This window comes from Lissotriton helveticus, chromosome 2_2 (assembly GCF_964261635.1).
Source record: "Lissotriton helveticus chromosome 2_2, aLisHel1.1, whole genome shotgun sequence".
NCBI classification, from domain to species: Eukaryota; Metazoa; Chordata; class Amphibia; order Caudata; family Salamandridae; genus Lissotriton; species Lissotriton helveticus.
The window spans coordinates 426,243,953-426,263,898 of record NC_136060.1 but is presented as its reverse complement, the minus strand read 5'-3'; the positions used below and the strand labels follow the sequence as shown (position 1 = coordinate 426,263,898).

General features: G+C 43.3%; 1 protein-coding gene across 1 annotated transcript in view; it reads right to left on the bottom strand.

Moving 5' to 3' along the window:
- RPIA (ribose 5-phosphate isomerase A) overlaps positions 1-19,946 on the bottom strand; it is an 86,474-nt gene that overhangs the window by 22,786 nt on the left and 43,742 nt on the right. Inside the window, exon 5 of the mRNA XM_078679029.1 lies at positions 8,946-9,010. Coding sequence (XP_078535155.1) covers positions 8,946-9,010 — 65 coding nt within the window. The remainder of the gene's footprint in view (positions 1-8,945; positions 9,011-19,946) is intronic.

Here is a 19,946-nt window from a genome sequence, read left to right as displayed (position 1 = left end):
TTCTATGCATGTTGATAAGCAAGTGACAAAGCCCAGATATAGTGTACCGGATTCACCCACAATTACTGGAATGCACTTTATTTTATTGAATGGGCAATCATTGACCTACGAATACAGGGCCCTATGACATTTGTGCGTGTTTGTGTAGGGCACAGATGTGTGTTTGTTTTTAGGTGAATTTATTGTTAAGCTGGGGGCCAGGTTGAAGTCTGGCGGGAGGCTTTATCATCCTGTGATTCTGGGCAAATCACTTAATCTCCCCGTGTCTAGAACAGAACAAAAATTAATGTGTACGTCTATATATTTGTAATGCAACTGGTGCTCCTGTAAAGTGCACTGATAACTTCCGGTCGAGTTTGCGGTATATGAACAGCAAAAAAAAAAAAAAAAAAAGTACAAACACTTAACTCGGAATTTCTCGGAGGATGTGCAGCAAGCAACATAACTAGAATGACAGGCAGTCACCTCCCACTATTATCAAGTGGTGCTCTCTGCAGCACATGTTCTAAACCTGAAACAACCCAAGTTTACTGTATGTGCTCTAGAAAGTGTGTCTCATACACAGGAAGACATCAGTACCCTGCGGGAACGCACGCCTTCATGACACCACCCCAGATCTCATCTATGGGTTTAGTATTTCATGTTGTCATCTCGCATAGTTCTGTTTATATTTCACTTAAACCTGTTCCTATATATAAATCTCTCTTGCGCAGCCAGCATGCACAATGCCATAGTTTACTGGGCCTCGCCAAAGACTGTAAACAAATAAAAAAAGCCTATTTTTCTGATGTGTAACGCATTACATTTCTAGTGTGCACTAACGTCTCATAATTTTCCACTTCTGCATGTTTTTTCTTCTGGCAATGCATCAGGCAAAGTAGGCAGATGGTTAATGTAAGACTTGTCTTTGCTCCCGAATTTGAAGGAAACGCTTCAGTCTGTGTGACCTAGTCTGAAATCTAGTCCATAGGACTCCAAGCTGCGACAAATGGCCTACATGCTCCGAAAGAAAGGGTTTATCTTGGAATACGAAACCTCGCCACCTGCCAGTGCTGTACAAAACGTTCTTAAATCATGACAAAACTTGCCATTGTACACAAAACAGCAACAAGTATATACACATAATCATACTACTCGGAAAATTAGTAAGTACATCTAAAATGGACTTTTAATAGTTATCAACCCTGGCATCTTTTCTCGCTCGTGAACACATAACTTTTAGTACAGTTCTAATTCTCTGCATATAAAAGGGATAACTTATTTAGCTATAGGCAAAAAATTAAGTTTTGTCCTTTAGATATATTGGTTTTCAATGGTTCGAAAGGCATCTCCGTTTGTCTATATACATAAACAGCTTATTGACTGACAGACACTGTACAAAAAACACAACAACTCTATCAAATAAAAGGCTCGCAAACAACCGTGCAACGTTTAGGTGCCTGCAGCCTGTGTCGCCCCTTTTTAAGTTGTTGTCAACTACGTTATGTTTTTCAGAAGCGCTTTCTCTACCGAGCACAGGCTACAAGCGTGGTTGGTTACAAATGAACCAGCCTTGTGAAATGTTGGTTAGGGTCAGCACAAACTCATGTTTTTTGCCGCCCTCCCCCTTTTGCTGCCTAGTCCGGCCTAATTGTTGAAACGGACCTGTTGATTACGAATATCTTGGTGTCTAAAATTATATAAAAAAAATATGTAATTTTTAGAAATTGGTCGCAAGTTTCTTTTTGAGTGTGTGTTTCATTTATTGACTGTGTACAACAAATTCTTAACACTACCCTCTGATAAGACTAAACTGCTCGCACACACAACCACAAAAGAGAGCATTTGGGATTGTTCATTTAAACCCTGTGAGCCAATAAGGGTCGTCTGGACTTTCTACATAGTGCGCCTCCTTTTGGTACACTACAAAACAAGCCGCCTTCCTACAAGATGCATTTATATTGTTTTTATAGCCTGGATAGTTGTGGCTGATTTTTTTCTACACGCAAGCTTACACAAAATAAGCATATATGGTTTAATGGTGCCCTCTGCTGGTTAACTACAGTAATACAGTATACAGTAACAACTGTGGTAAAATCTCTCTTACAGAGACTTAACCCCTTCATTGCGGCGGCTATTTTGCCGCAGTGCTAAGGGGGCGGGGCGGAAGAGCGGCGGGCGCATGCTGGTGACGGAACCGCTCCGTCACCAGCGTCGGTTGCGCTGTGCTTATGACGGAGCGGTTCCGTCATGGCCCGCCCCGCTCAATAGAACGCTCAGCGCAGTCGCGGAATCCGCGCCGCGCAGGCGTGCCGAGCGGGCCATGACGGAACCGCTCCGTCATCAGCACAGCGCGACCGCGGCTGATGACGGAGCGGTTCCGTCATCAGCAGGGGAGGGGTTAATACATTGTATCGAAAGTAAGCAAATGTCCCCATTGCTCTTCGTTGATAACAAATCTGACAGATGAGACAACTGCACACTCCAAACTAAAACTAAAACTATACATAACCTTTAACCATACGCTTTCATTTGAACCTTAATCTAGTGAGGCAGTGGCTCAGGGTGAAGGGCCCCAAGGTTCCAGTATCAGTATCTGTAACTCTTCAACGTTTGCTGTGCGGTAATGGGTGGCATTTCCAGGTCCGACACGTGATATTTTGAGTAACAAACTTGCTTGCACAATGGCCCAAGCAGATACATTTCCTGCACCAGTAGCAGGAACTTTCACTTAGGCATTTATCAGAGATCCTTTGCAAGTGGTATGACCCCACCAGCAGCAGCAGGAAGAGTCCCTAGCAGCACAAAGTGACACCTTGGTGGTCTCTCACAATACCAGCCCTCCTGCCAGCAATAATTCCACAAAGGCCGCCTACTATCATCATCATCATCTCTCCCATACAAAAATAATATAGGGGTAAAAAAATTAACGCTGCCCCTCCTCGCAGGCCTTTAAACTTCACACTGCTCTGGTAACGATGACAGTCTTGCCATACAAAAGGGTAGGATACTACTTTTGAAACCTAAAAGGTAAAATGACCATTGCTGTTGTGGAGATAAGCCGGGCAGGCGGCGGCTGGAGGTCTCTGTTTTAGAATTGTAAAGCTTAGTGTGATTGCTTAATTAAATTACTTAATTAATTTACTCATCCTGGTTATGATAAGCAAGGACAATTTGTTTTGTCCCCTTTTCTTTTTAAACAAATACTTCAGTAAACTAAGCGCAGACATACACATTTGTCAATTAAATGCTTTTAGGTGCAGGCCTGGTATATACCTTTAATCCTAAAGTGTTCAAATGTTGTTTTAACTTTCTTGCCTGGAAGTTATCCAAGAATGGCAGTTTTCCCTCCAGATCTTAATACTGAATTGAATTGAATAGACACTTGTAGAGCGCATGTCTACCAAAGGCCTCCCAGCGCTATAGCTAAAGCTATCAAACTATCAAGAGATCAGAAAGTTACCAAGAACAGCAGTCTTCAGCTGTTTGCGGAAAGAGAGATGATTGGCCTCGAGGTGGATATGATCTGGGAGCTGATTCCAGCATTTGGCCGCTTTCCATCACTTGCCAGCTAATGAGATTTCCTTGTTTTATGGTCTGTTCTTTACTTGTTGACTCAATAACATTGGAATGAACACGCTACATTCATACTCTATAATGGTCAAACGATATCTTGTGCTGAGACACCTTCTGCCAGTTCTGGTTATATAACCAATAGTATGATGCATTCTGGTACTAGTAGTTTTAGGACACACTGTGCAGAAATATACTGGCAAAAAGCCATGTTCAGGACTGGCAGAAGGTGTTCAATAAGACAGCACCTTTTCCGCTACGGCAGACCAAATTAATTGATCACTTTCTTGTTAAAGAGATCACAAGAGTTCCTCACCCTGTGCTGGTGCCGGGGAAGCAGTAACTACGGTCTCTCAGGTGCAGACTTACTGCCTATTGCAAGCTACACTGCCAGGACTGGACACAGTAAAGTGCACACAAGGAATGGGCGGAGCATGCAGCTGGGAGGAGGAGACAAACAAATCTGAAGGCACAGGCGGAGTGTAGCGTCTTCCCCGGCCCTGGAGCTTGGGGATAAAGCACACCACATGGCAGCTGTAGTTAAACACTTCTTTATTCCTCAGCATACATTCACACACTGCTCATTTTCTCATATTCAACATTAACCACACCCTAACACCTCCCTGCATACGACGTAGTTCCTGTGCAGAGTCCGCCCCAGAACCATAAGGATCCCAGTGCGTATATCAACAATATGCTACTTCTACCCCTTTGTTAAATAAAAAGTGGTTATCATATTGTGTATCACACTGCCCATTCACTGTCTTTGTAATAAATACTCTTCATTTGTGATACTTGAATAAATCATGTAGGAAATATAAGTCAGAAACCAGACTTTTAATTTTAAGAAAATCTGGGAACTAAAATTTTCCACACACTAACCCAAGTGATGAAATATATAGAGAAAATATGGAGTGTACTCAAGTTCCATCTAGGAATAAGAGGTTGCTATTGGAGGTAAACCTTAAAATATAAAAAAAAAAAAAAAAAATTAAAAGACATGCTTTCTACAAAATATGCAGGTGGCTTGCCGTTTTACCATTTCTAGCACATTTCATAGGGGACTAAATTCAAATGAATAAAACAGCTGCAAAAACAGGTTGACACTATCCCCGGGCTGTGATTAATCAGACGTGAACCACAACCACGCAAATGCATGATACTTTCGAGGACTGCAGGCCAGTGACTTCTTTGAGTCCAGATTAGTGAATGTGCCTCCTGTTTTCTGGCCATGAAATAATGGAGGAAAATTCTTCCACTGCTGCTTGTAGAATACTGCAAAGTGTAAAATGTTGTGCAAAAGCTTGAATTATCTTGTGGGGGGAGAGCCTTTCGAAGCGCCATCACTCTCCTCTCCTCCTGAAACCACCCATCCTTAGGAAAAAGAGAACCTGTCTCCGAGCCTTCTCTGGCGCTGCCCCAAGGATATGGAACGCTCTCCCACCGGAAGTTCGCAGAATCTCTTCAACGACTGCTTTCAAACTGGAAGCCAACATTCCTAATGAACACATATTTACCTTAATTTGGGCTAGGATCACCTGCTCGAAATCATTGAGAAGGGGAATTAATTCTGTATTATTTGAAATAGTTTATCTGTAAATTGTTTTTGAATTGTAAAGCACTAACTGTATCATACACATGTAAATAACCTTCCAATCAGATACTAATTGATTCAAATATGGGAATACAGTTTATAATTAAAATAAAAGAAAAATATTTTCCTATTAAATTCACCTAGGCATTGACTTTATTTTTTTAGCGTTCACTAGTATGATGTAAATATGTGCACATAACCCGGTGCTAACTTCTCGTTTTCTAAACAAGTGTAATTTCCTTGCTAGGGTTTATCCTTTAAGGCAGGGGCCCCTGTTTTTCCACATCGAAATCATTGATCCTACATTTATTGTACCTTCTTGTGATGCTGCTCTTCTGTACCGTATTGTGTGCCCCCCTCGTAGCCTGCTATTTTCCTGCTTATTGTATCTCTCTCATGGATTCATTTGTCTAGGAATCAAGCGATTATTCATGTGTTTTCCTACTTGATGTCGATATTGGATCTATGCTTTTCCCGCACGGTTTGCCCCCCTTTGGAGCCTGCTATGTACCGGTTTATTGCACTACTCTCCCCGATTCATTTGCCTGGGGATTATGTGATTATTCCTGCATTGTATTCTTACTTGATGTTTGATATAGGATGTATGTCCTTCCTTCCATTCTTTGTAAAGCGCTCTGATATCCTTCAGGATCTTGTTTGCGCTATATAAAACTTTATAAATAAATAAATAAATAAGTCATATCCTGTATTGAACACTGGAATTGGGTTCATTCATACCATCCAGAACACCACTGCCACACTCATTCTTAGTCTTCTTCACTGGACAAGTGTTAAATGTCTTCTGCTTAGACGAGTGTTGCTTTCAAAAGTGGTCATAAGACTCTTCAATCCCGACGCCCTCTTTTCTCACATCCAAAATTCTCCTGGAATACACCTTTGCAACGCGTTGTTCCTCCAGTCATTTTTAGCTTAAGGCACCCAAAATTAAACACTGTCAGGGATGGATCTTTATCTTTCTTGACAGCTAAAACTTTGGAACAGTATGCACTCTCAGTAGTGGATGGTTCAGGAAGCTCCTGCCACCTCAAACAAGCTACAGAGAGACAGACAGAATCAGGTCAACCCTTCCTTCAGGGTGAGATGCCTTCTATCTGGATCCCGTGGCGGGCGGAAATCTACCAGTGACAGAATGGTAGAAGAGTGAATTAGTGCCTGTACAACTCCAAAGGAGAGCTTTGGACAGTCCTAACTTTTGACAGAGTCCTTCAAACACTACTAAGTATTCAGGAGAGGAATGACAACTACTTTTCCCTTTGCATAAGCTGCTTGAAACATTGTGTGCATCGTTAGCAGATCACAAATTCTGTACCAAGTAGCCAGGACACAATTTGAGCACTCAAAAATGCCTCCTTAACAGAAGCTTGTATAGGAAAGAAAAAGTAGGACAACAAAACGAAATCCTCATACAGTCTCAGCTTACATCACTAACCACTCCAAAGAATATTCCAGGGTAAAACATGTCTTTAACACCCTTCTCTGAAGACAGAAATTGGCCACTCACAGTAAAAAAAAAAATAGCTTAAATCCCAAGAGGTCCAGAAACTTCAGTTCCGCACTCGCCCTCGCAGAAACCCCACACATAAGTCGCAGCCACACCGGAAGAAGATCTTTCACCCATCTTCCCGCCAAAGCCTGGAAGACCCTCCCACTACACCATCGCACGACACCATCACTCACCGTTTTCAAGAAGCGACTCAAGACATGGCTTTTCAAATGAGGCAGGCAGCAAGTGCCTGGATACCCATGCGGGGGAGAAGTAGCACTATACAAATACCTCTTGATTGATAGACTATGCCGTGACAGCAACTTCTGATACTAACTTAGCACAAAAAACTACATCAGCATGTTTGGGCATCGCCACATTTCACTGGAGAGAAAAAAAACAATACCTTCTTGAGCTATTCTTACCAAAATTATTCAATATACCACCTCATGGCCTCAACACAACGGTACAGACACAGATTGGGTCATTGCTGCATTAAGAAAATGCCATCATGACAGTAAAATATATACTCACCATGCTAAAAGCAGCCAGGTTATAAGTACTCGTCGTTCTGAACACATCACTCCATATCCAGATTGTAATGCACTGGCTGGTCACCTAGGATTTCTAGACAGCGTGCTTGACATAAAGGCCATCCAAGTGCTAGCTGCAAAGTGAACTACTGTATGTGGCCCTGGTGCCTGGGCTTGGCCAGCTACTCAAAATATGTTTAACATGACAGAAAAGCACTTTAAAAAAAATGTTATACAATTTAAATGGGGTGAACAACTACCCACAAGCATCTCATACACACCACGCACACTTATGAGTGGGTCATGAATTTCCGACCCCTGCATAAACCGGTTTGCACAGGGATCAGAATTGCAACGCGAGTGTTATTTAATGCATTTGTTAATTATCAGATGCATTAAATACCTCAACCTTCGTTAAATTTTGTCAGGTTAAACCTATCAAAATGTAATGGGGGTGGGGGAATCATACGGTATTTACTGTAAAATGCATTAAAGCACCAAAATCCACGTCATTCCCCATCAACTAGTAACCGGAGCGATTTATCACACCCTATAAATAAACTACTCCATGGCACTTATCTATCAGGTGCGATGAACAGCCCTTGAACTAGTTAGTAATCTGGGCCTCTGTGTAATCCCCAATTGTTACCCCACTGCCTCACACATATTTAACCCCCTACATCTCCTGCACAGAGGCCGCATAAAATATGGTAATTGCTTTTTCTTATGCTTCTTAGCTGCAAAGCAGCTACACCCGCTCAACTGAGGGGTGAGCAGGCATGTTACACTATCCTGTGCTTTCTCTCAATGGCAAGAGGGGATCGATCGCCTTTGGCCCGTGCTGTCAAAGCCTGTTTTCGGCTTCACCAGCAGTCTCTGCTCACTACTGTAGCCACTTGGGCTGAATTACAGACTGCATCCATACTTGCTACACAGCAATTTAGTACTCACCACCTACTACACCTATTACTCAGAGGGCAAATAGTTATAAACAAAAATATATATTTATTAATCCAGTACCAAAATATTGCGAAGTTAATGTATATATAGGCTCTAATGGGGATGCGGAAATAATGCAATAAGAAGGGTTGGGAAATTTAAGGAGTGCTAAAACGACCAGTTGAGATGCAAATTCTTTGGGCTTATCAGTCTAAACTAAATGAAGTAGCAACGCGTTTAAAAGATGTACGACAGTCTGGAGAATGCAGTTGGCAGCGCCAGTCAGATCTATTTAACCATATGTTCATGGGCAAGAATGGTTCAGTTAGATTATCAATCGTAAATTAAAGGAACACCCCCTCTGCTGTACTTTTAACCCGTTCTGTGCGCGTCGGCCACCGGCCGTCACGAGCATACCTCGCTAGTGCTGCGCACGTCCGTTGGCCAACGCAGCCCTGCCCACTGATTAAATCTCCGTCACCGTGGCGGAATTCGCCCCACAGTTAAGAACTTAAATGATGGCAAATGTACATATTCCCACAGGAAACATTTTATCCAAAGCAGACCTACAGCAGACACAAATATGGGCACAAAAAACAAACAGCCTCTTGGATTTTCTTCCATCACAGTTTATATTCTTAGGTCAGCTGCAAGGTTCTCTTATTCTACTCAACAAATGTATATATAAATCATTTCTAGCTTGATAACTGATGAATGCATAGTAAGGAATGAGATACCAACAAAAAAGCGTATTAAAATATTGTTGATATAATAAAATCTTGAAACTCGACTAACAACATATAAAACATGTTTAGTCCCTTACCCACCACCCTTTATAAGATTGAGGTCTGAGTCCACTTCATCTGCTCCATCAATAGCAACATCAAGCTGTGAATAATAAAGAAGAAATGGAGACGATGTGAGATTTCAGACAAGGGCTTTGAATGGAAAAACATTTAATCCTAATCTTCAATCAGTTACGCTGTTACCAGTACTAACTATTGAATCCACGTAAAGCTATTAAAAGGGCGGCTATTAAATGTGGACCATTGACCATTATGAAAAGATACGCGAAAAAACTACATAATTATAAAGGATAATAAATTTTACTGAACACCAATGACATAATAAAAGAGTTAGCAAACATCATGATGGGCGGAGTGCTGAAACTTGAATCCATCATCGTTCTTCTGCGCACTTCGCCACCCCTGTTCAGACCCAGCCATATGCAAATCAGTCTTGCCCCTGCTCCTCATGGGAACAGTCCAGCCCAAACTGCCAGGCCAGGTCCTCCCTTGACTGGAAACAAGTATCCTGGGACAGACCAGTTTTGGGGCAGGCTAGCTTAAATCCAGTGGCAAAACGAGCAAGGGACCCAGGTCTGGGCATACCCTGGCCACTTAGGGCGAACAAAGCAAACACAATAAGACAATAAAAGATTTAACACCATTCAAACATTGGTGCTGTACCTCATTTCTTTGAGTTCTGAATGCAAGGAAAGTTTGGCACAGCACTGCAATTTCAAAATTGACCTTTTTTTTATAATCATGTAAAAAAAAAAAACCCTAGCCAGTCAAATGCTTCTCTTTACTCATACAAATGTCAGATTCAAACTAGGTCGTATTTCAACAATTCACCCAAAAAAAAAAAAAGACGTGGATGTTTCAAGTCAACTTGTTACAATTCATCATTTCAACATTCTGTGCTGAAACAGTAGATGATATTTAGGACAAGGAATTTTGGGCATCTCATGCGCTGTATGGTGCAAGACACATTGTGGCTTACCAAGAACATAGAAGGGCTTCCAGCCCATCTATTGCTTACTGTTGGTTGGCTTTCCGGACACTCATTGGCGACTTCCTATTTGAGTCCCAACTTGTCAATCTTCTGTTTGACTCTCTACAATACACTGAGAATCATCAATAATTCCTTAACTATAGGAATCTTTCTAGAAGACCTAAGAAAAAAAGGTCATACATACACCCATTATTAAGGAAAACTAACCAGGACCCACTTGACCCCCAACAACTACAGACCGATTACAAATGGACGTTTTCTGGGCACAATTCTAGAAAGAGCAGCATTCGCCCAGATGTCACAATTCATTGAAGATAACTCCATAGTTTCCAACTTTCATACAGGATTCCGTCCAGGAAGAGGTACAGAATCTGCCCTCATCGCAATCTGGGATGACCTTAAGAACACAGCAGACTGGAACGGGGTTGCTGCACTGCTACTCTTGGACCCATCAACTGCCTTTGACATTGTTGACCATGACAATAGTACAAAGACTCTACGAAGCCGGAATAGATTAAACTGCTTTTGACTGGATCACATCCTACCTTCAAAACAAAACAAATGTCATCCGTTCTCCCCCTTTCTCACTCAAATCATACTTTTTATGTTTCCTCTCCCTCCTATTTACTTTTATTCGCCTGAACGTTACAATTTTCGATGTTTGGCAGGAAACCTCCAATGTAATGGCATGTACTTTTCTTTCGTCCCCATCCTCGTTCGCATAAGTTTCACTTGTCTGCACATTACCTCTTGTGATCCTCCCATTAACTGACAACTTGCTTTTCTTCCAAACAGACTTCCACAATATTTTATTTTCTTCTATTCCGTTCCCACACAAGTTTCAGGGAACTGAACATCCCTGTTTTATTTAACTTTAACTTGCCCGCACATCACCGTTGAATTTATTTAAAGAAATTGCTTTCCACTCACTGCTCCGAAATGCTTTTTTTTGTCACACTTACTTCAACTGTCATTTCTTTAACTTATCTTTTGACTCCGTCCCCTGCTCACCCGAAACTTTTATTCACCTGCAAATCCATGTTTTATTTAAATACATTTAAATAAATTGCTTCCCTCTCACAGCTTCTAATTGTTCTTTGGCATGTAAAGTTTAATCCTCCACTGAATAGTCACTGCCTTCTATTTTGTAACCCGCGCCTCCTTTTTCATGCGCACACACACCATGATTTCACTTCAATAAACCCCTTCCCACTAACTGCAACCAATTGCTTCGTCGACAAAAACATTTCTACAGTATTTTCATGTGTTATTCTTTGGTTTTCAATCCTTCTTCTCAACTTTTACTCACACACACACACACATTCTAGCTTTATTTAAATGTATTGCTTCTCGCTCACTTCTTTTCTATTGCCACTATATTTACATTTATTTTTTCATTCTTCTCTAACTTTTATGTCACTACATATTACAATTGTAGTTTTTCTTTTTGCCAATGTATCTACTCCTCCATTCCCTTTCAGTCTCTCATTGCCATTCTCCATTGTTTCCCGAACCTCTCATTGTTTGCTCCTTTGCTCTCACAAGGATCATGCTGTAATATGCTTCTTCGCTGCTCATCTGCCTTTAGCATTGGGTCGCCTTTCATTTTATAAAGCACTTTGTAAAACACAAAATGAATACTTTTTAGCTTTATACCCAATTACATGTAATACGTCCTTGGAGATCTGCAAGCAAGCACATAGTCTACTCAGATTGCATATTTAGGGACTGCTGATGTGGGTCCCTTGCTCAGTTTGCCACTGGATTCAAGCTATCCTGGCTGATGAGGGGTGTTTCCCCGAAACCGATCTCATGATGCTCGTTTCCAGTTCAGGGAGGACCTGGCTTAGCAGTTCGGGCTGGACTGTTCCCATGAGGCACAGGGCGAAGACTAATTTGCATATGGCTGGGTCTGAACTGGGGTGACGATGTGAGCTAAAGAACGATGATAGATTCAACCCAGATCTGTGACCAGGGGTGAGAGTCTAAAAAGTTTCAACGCTCCATTTATCTCCTTGTGTTTGCTTTGCTCCTTAAATCTAGCCATCTGGCTTCTCAATGTTCCATTTGCTTCAGTCTCTGAAGATGAATATGTAGTAATTAAGTTCAAATGAACTAAACTCCTTTTATCTCTACTCTACAAGAGGTAATCAATGGAATTTATTATCTCAGGCAGTTACTCAGACTGTACTTTAATTAGCCCGATACTAAATGATTAAATTCTGGTTGTTTCAACAGAAATGTGGGTTTCTTTTACTACATCAGTCAAAGAGGTACAGGTAGATTTGATGTACATGGCATTGAAATGACTGTTTATTCAAAAATGTATACCGAGTGTCGTGAACTTTTAAAGAAGGAGATGAGATGTGTATATTTAGTAACACATTTTTGATCACCATCAACAAGAGGATACCCTTCAAGCTCCTCATCCACGCACACAAGGCACTCCACAAGACCAGCCCAGCCTACCTCAACAGACAGCTCTCCTTCTACACCCCCAACCGCCAGCTACGTTCCGCCGACCTCTCACTCGCCACCGTCCCGCGCATCCGAAGAACCACCACCGGGGGAGTTCCTTCTCCCACCTCGCTGCCAAGACATGGAACACCCTCCCACTGAGCCTACGACAGACCCAAGACCTGCTGACCTTCAGGAGGACACTAAAGACCTGGCCGTTCGATCAGTAGCGGCCCCCACCTCCCCCCCCCCTTGCCCCCCAGCGCCTTGAGACCCTCACGGGTATGTAGTGCGCTTAACAAATGACGGATTGATTGATTGACCTATGCCAAATATCATGTTATTGTATGTTGTCAATTACTAGTTTAACAGCTATGACAGCTGTAAATAAATACAAACTAGTTTTTAGGTCTGGCTCCAGGCAGCTTTTGAGGTCTGCAAAATCTTTTATTATTTTTCTAATTACATAGAGGGTGCTTAAGAGGACTAGTTTGTCACACCTAACAACTGGTAGCAGGATGGTGAATTATTCTGGTCCCCATGCAATGAATGAGGGGCCACCTGGAACAACAGCAGCTGGGACTATTTGGTCATGTTGACACCTTAGCTCTCAAAGAATCACGCTTTCGTTGTGATAGATTAATGCTTAGTTGAAGACTGATGTGAGTAAATATGTAACTGCACTATAATGCTTATCAAATCCAGTTTTGCAAGAAGAAATGTGTAAAAAATACACTAAACTAAAAAACACAAAGTACTTTTCTGCTTGCAACAGATGGCAGCCCCCAGTTTACACCCCCCCTTTGGGCAGGAGAACCGGCTGGGAAAACTGAAAAAGACTAGAAGATGGGGCCACCTTTGCCAACTCCACCCTTCAGGTGGAGGAGTTGCAGTTAAACACACTTTTCAGTCAGCCTCAATCCTAAAGATGAGGGGACTCCTCCAATCAGGGCTTGGTCTATGCCCCGCTCCCACAGGAGGATGGCATAATAGCGGGTGTAGATACCACAAGGAAGGTGCACATTGACACTACCTGCTACTACCCCAAAACACCCCTAAATCTAGTATTTAGGTGGCTCCTACAGACCTTGAAACTAGATTCCTGCAACCTATGAAGGACAAAGATGAGGCCATGCAACAAAGCCCAAAGAAGACTACTGACTTGGCCCCAGCCCAACTGGCCTGTCTCCTGTTGTAAAGACTCTGCAAAGAAGGCGACTCCCAGAATCTAGTGGAAGACTGCCTGATCTTCAACAAAGACCAGATCTCCCGAGGACAGCGGCCCTGTCCAGAAGCATCCAACTACATGGACTCTGGATCCAGCAGAAACCACAACTCCTGCTCACTCTGTACTCAATGCCCACAGCTGGAGTCTAAGTGGCTCACCTGTCCAGTGAAGTCTCCCCAGCCATCCTGATTTGGAGTTCAGTATTGGCTGACCTCCCCAAGATCCCTTGAAGACACCCGCCGCCTAAATCCAGTGGCTCCCACTGACCGCAACCGGCTACCGTAAGAAGTCTCCGACGTCTAAATGCACCCCTACACCTGGATGAGCTGAATCGATTGTGCCCCTACGACCGTCTACATCTCTACTTACCTCTGCTGTCATTGGTGTTCCCCCTGCCACCTCCGGTATGGCACCTGCAGCCTGTTTGTCGAAAGCAGAAACCTCATAGAAAATCATCGGGTGCCTGATGCTAAAATTTCTACCTGCATCCAGCTGCCCCTGTGCCACTGGTAGTGTATGTTTGGTGCTGCTTTGTGGGCCCCCTGTGCTGGTCCTAACCCTCAAAGTTTGGCCCCTTCAACTGATCTACTTATATGCAAGCAGTGTGGCTTCAAGCACCCCCAGCCTCCATTGAAACACATTGGGCTGCATCAGATTTTTAACTCTGCACCCGGCTGTCCCTGTGCTGCAGTTTTGGTACTCCCCTAACCCTTGCCCACCTTTGGCCCGACAACTGTAACTGCAAGTGCAATACTTAACCTTTTAACCGCATTACTGTTTTCCTACATAGGATAACACTGAAATGCTCTGATATTGTTCTGAAAACGTAATTACCTTATTGCGAAGATCTTTGTCTTAAAATAAAATACACACAAAGGATATTTTTATAAAATTGGTATAGATATCCTTTTTGAGTCGTGTGTCCATCATTGGTCAATGTTATGAAATAGATGTCTTACACTCCTCTGTGTTGGCCTTTAAGCTGCTCGCCCACACTATAATTAATAGAGCACTTTGGGTTTTACATTGAGCCCTGTACAGTTTTGGGGAACCCCTGGACTCTGTGCATAGTATAACCACCTAGTGGCATACCATATACAGAGCCAGTTTCCTACAGTCACTGAAGCCTTCAACTCCATTGAGCGGAAGTATACGTTCACAATACTGAGTCGCATGGGTATGCTTGAGGCTTTCCTAAGATGGGTATGTGCGTCTGTTGTACACAGACCCTGTAAAAAGGGTGCATGTAAATGGACACACATTGGAGATACTACCTGTGCACAGAGATATGCGACAAAGCTGCCCCCTGTCCCCAACCATGTTTACACTCGCGCCCCTGAGCCCCTAGTGTGCATGCTCCATCAGAGACATGCAGACGCCACGCTGCACTTTAGGATGAGGCCCATCCGTGTTTCCTGTATGCAGACAATATGGAGTTGCACATCCGTAACCAATAATCCAGGAATATACCCGCTTTGAATAGTACTCCGGCCTCTGTATACACTGGATGAAATCAGTTGTATTCCCCCCAACATCAAGTACGCAACCTCACTCACTGGACTTTCCTCTGGAATAGGGCACAGACTGTCCAATATTTGGGGATCTGGATCCATAGAGACTCGGATTTGGTGTTCTATGAGAACTACGGGAGGGCGGTGTTGAAGCAGGAGAAGTAGGTGGCTCGATGGTCAAGAATGCTGCTATCGCTGGCAGATAGAGTGGCGATCCTGAAAATGACAGTGCTCCCCAGGTTTCTATACCTCTTCACCAAAATCCCCATAGTGCTGCCATAACACTTCTTAAAAACGGTCAAGTCATTAACATGATCACACTAGCTTGGGAAGGGATGCAGCCCGGATCAGCTGGGACACGCTAACACTTCCATTCACACAAGAAGGATTTGGTGCACTGGACATATATATCTATATTACTTATGTGCTCAGGCACTATTTGCACATTATCGGTATAGCCCTCACGTATACACAGGAAACGTATCAGTGGAGGCTGACAACAGACACCCCATTCCACTCAACACCATTTTGCCACATCAATGCACGGATGTGCGAAGAGGGGAGAATAACACTATCCACTGCACAATGACGGCATGGAGAAAACTTGGTGCGCAAGCCAAGAAGCCTCCTTTGTATGCTCTGTGGTCTCTCCAGAAAACACAATTAGGCAATTTCGGTCACCCATAAGGCTGGTGCGCTCAACATATTTGATAAAGATGAGCAAAAGACATTAGGAGATATGAATCCAGCAGGACAGTTCATCTATTTGGCGGACATCCCACGCACTCAACACCAGACGCCATTACTGGCATCCACAAACTATCACCTCATGGCTGCTATAAAGGAGCTGTACCCTACTTCACCAACAGTGTCCCCCTGTATTGGGAACGCTCCAAATTTTGGTTGCTAGCCCCATACGTAGGAATCTCGTAACGGGATTATATAATGCAGCTCAAACCGATGGGTAGACGACCCAGAACCCAGCATTACACAGATGGAACGCAACCCGAGCTTCATCCTGGACTCCTCCCTCACGATGACCAGACAAGTCAACGCCGTCTCGTCATCATGCTTCAACACCCTAGGCATGCTCCGTAAGATCTTCCGATGGATCCCCACCGAAACCAGGAAGATGGTCACCCAGGCACTCGTCACCAGCCGACTGGACTACGGAAACACCCTCTACGCCGGAACCACAGATAAACTTCAGAAAAGACTCCAGCGCATCCAGAACGCCTCCGCACGGCTCGTCCTGGACATCCCCCGACAGTCAAATCTCCGGCCATCTGAGAAACCTGCACTGGCTCCCCGTCAGCAAGAGGATCACGTTCCGGCTCCTCACCCACGCACACAAGGCACTCCACGACCTGGGACCCAAGTACCTCAACAACCGCCTGACCTTCTACGCACCCACCCGCCAGCTACGATCGACCAGCCTCGCCCTTGCCGCCGTACCACGCGTCCGCAAAGCCACCGCCGGGGGAAGATCCTTCTCCTACCTGGCAGCCAAGACATAGAACTCCCTCCCGATCCACCTCCGGCTGACCCAGGATCATCTCTCCTTCAGGAAGCTCCTCAAGACCTGGCTCTTCAAGCAGTAGCGGACCCCTCCCCCCCAGCGCCTTGAGACCCTTCCGGGTGAGTAGTGCGCTATGCAAATGCCCATGATTGATTGATTGATTGATTGATTGATGGAACGACGCACATTGCATGCCCCTGACAATAAAGGAACGGGGATTTTGTTGCACATTAACGGGAATGCTCACACCAAATTCCAACTTACACATAATTCATTTTAAATACTTACAACAAATGTATCACACCCTATTAGGCCGTTTAGATATGGATTGCGAGGAAGCACAAATTGGTCACAGAGTGGGGCACTAGACGCAGACTTTATGCATTTACCCTGGCTGTGCGCCACGGTCGGGCAGTACTGGATACAGGTAGTGGCAGACTCATTAGCTACGGTTATGGAGCCAAACGTGTTTGCTTGGACTTGTCAAACGGATACAACCCACACATCGTAAATTTGTGGCAGTAGCACTGCTGCTAGCTAAACTTAGAGTGGGTATGCACTGGGGTGAGAGACAAGCACCTAAACTCAAACAGTGGCGACTGGACTATTCATATTGGAATGAACAATTGGAAATATTTGCTGAGGAACTGCCACTGCCCTCACACCCAAAAGACATTTGGAGCCCACTTACATCCACTTTGCTGAATACTCAAGATGCGAGCAAAGGAACTGGGTGGTATGAGAGGTGTTGTCAGGTGGCGACTGGGTTGGAATGCTTTTTCTGGCACTGATGTAACACAAATGTAACACAACTGCAATATGTTTTGCTACAAGAGGTACTTGATGGCATACTGTTTGTATCTGGTTTTATATGATGAAAACCTTAATTAAAAATTGAAAAATAGATCGCGTTATTGATGTTGTCATTTTTGGGGCCTTAGGTAAGTCTTCAATTCTTCACCTCATTTTCCATTCTACTTAAACTGTAAAGTCAATGGTACTGTAAATGTATAGCAGACTGAAAAGAACAGTTTGAGCAATAGCGCAGCGGTTAGCTCTGGGTATGATTCGTTTTCGGAGAGAGAAACTATAAGAAGCCTTTATGGTGTACATTTGCTGTAACTATGAATCAAGGTCTGGATGTTTGAGATGCAGAATGCTTTCTTCGAGTTAGTTATATTGAGAAATTGACGGCAAGGCATTTTGGACAATTGAGGTCTGGCCCAGCATCAGGGTTCAATTCCCGCCTCGGCGGGTCTTGGGCTCAATTTCCTCGGACCGGACAATTCTCGCCTCGGTGCCTATTCTAATCATGGGTCCCACTCTGACTCTGGGCAATAGCTTGCTTAATCTCCACAACGGCCCCAACAGCGCTGGGATGCCTGGCTTCACCTTGGGGGTGCCCAGGAGTGGACATTTCACAGGGAAAAGCCAGGAAGGGTTCCACAGCGGTATGCGTTACAGCGCCAGGACACCCATGGGTATTAGTGCGCTTTACAAGTACAAATTACATTTACATTTACATCAGATAGTAAGAAAGTATAAATATGCAGACATCCTAGTACACAAAAGTTGTGACCATAGGTGCATAAATACATTCAGCATGAGTGCAAACGTAAAGAATATATTAGTATTTTTGGAGTTAGAACTTATCTGAAGAGAAATGAAGGACTCTACATCATTTGGGATGATGGGGATATGTGATGATACAAGTTCATGTACATCAAGTGGGGATTTACAAGTTTAAACTACACAGAAACATTACCTTTCACATGCACACACTGCACTGCCCAAGTTTGTATATTTGGGCACATGGAGTTCAAGTGATCTGCCCAAGATCAAACTGTTTCTTAGCCCGGAGTCCACATCACTCTGCGTTCACAAAACGTGGATTTATACTTGTAAATAGATTTATTTCCATGGTTTTTTGTGTTCTCAGAATGGGACACCTAACTAAGTAGGCCTTCTGTTCTCCCGAAATCCTCCAAGTTTGGGGAATTCCCACCGTGGATACATTTTAATATTTACTAGTGCCAAGGATTATCTAGAGAGGCAACATAGCCCATAACTGGTGATGGGGTTTTCCGTAGGGGCACATAATTTCCCTACAGGTAAAGGGCAAATGTATGTGTGGTATATTTTAGCATACGGAACCTTTTACCTATTCCCTTTAGTACCTGATGCTGATAGTATTTTTAAGGACAGCAGTTCCCCAAAGAGAATTAAGGCGCCAAGTCTATTGTGTGTGAATACTTACACATATGCGTTCTATAAGAGCAAGAATGACATGGCTGGATTTTATAAAAACTACTTTGAAATTCACTCTAAATTGAGGTAAAAGCCTACAGGAGTAAATTAAAGTCCAACTCTTTTGTGAATGGGATTCCAGTGATTAACTAGTGGCAAGTAATACAGATGGCTAGATTTGAGAAAAAAAAATGAATACAGTGTGCTTAATGTGTGCACCCTTTGAATGTTTAGTCCATTGATGTATCGACAATGCATTATTTTATGCAGTGTACACACCATCCACTGTATTACACAATACACGAAGAGTTTATGGTTCGCATCTTGATTTGCAAAATCTTCATCAGGGAAGTGCCATGCTGGAAGAATATAATTTCCTGTGCAGTGAACAAGAGCTCACAAGCAACAAGACCTTTACGTACAATCACGTATTTTTGTTCTACTAAAAAGTATAGTCAAGACTTTGCTACATTCACATAAACAAATGTGAGATTTTAGCATCACATGTAAGGAGTGACTTAGTCTAGTAATTAACAGCTAGAAGCACAGTCACACCTGCACAGGGAGGACAGTCAGCCATGCAGTCATGTTGTGATACTGGACATGGTAAGACTCGCTTGTGAGATCGCAAAGGTAGGAGGTAGGACTGTGAACCGCCTTAAGCCTATGGATGAAAACTAGATAATTATAAATCTTACCACATGGTGGTCTGCTGCATGATATACAAAATAAGCTTGTGTGGGCTCATTTGCACACCTCAAGACACCAGAATGGCACAAAAAAGCCTACTGTTTCCAGAGCTTCACCGAGAAAGGCCAACCTCCTCTACCATCCAACATTCGTGTCAAGTGGTTGAAGGATAATACGCATAAACTAAAAGTAACAACTATTTTAAAATAGTGCAACACGAATAACAAGGGCCTTACTATTTTCCTTAGTGTAGGCAGTTTTTAGCTGTTGTGAAACTTGCCTTCTTTAAAAAAAAAAAATAAGGTCCATGACGTGTGTAAAATCTGTTGTGTTGGTATATTTCTGTGCGGTGGTTGTTGAGGGGAAGCCATTAGC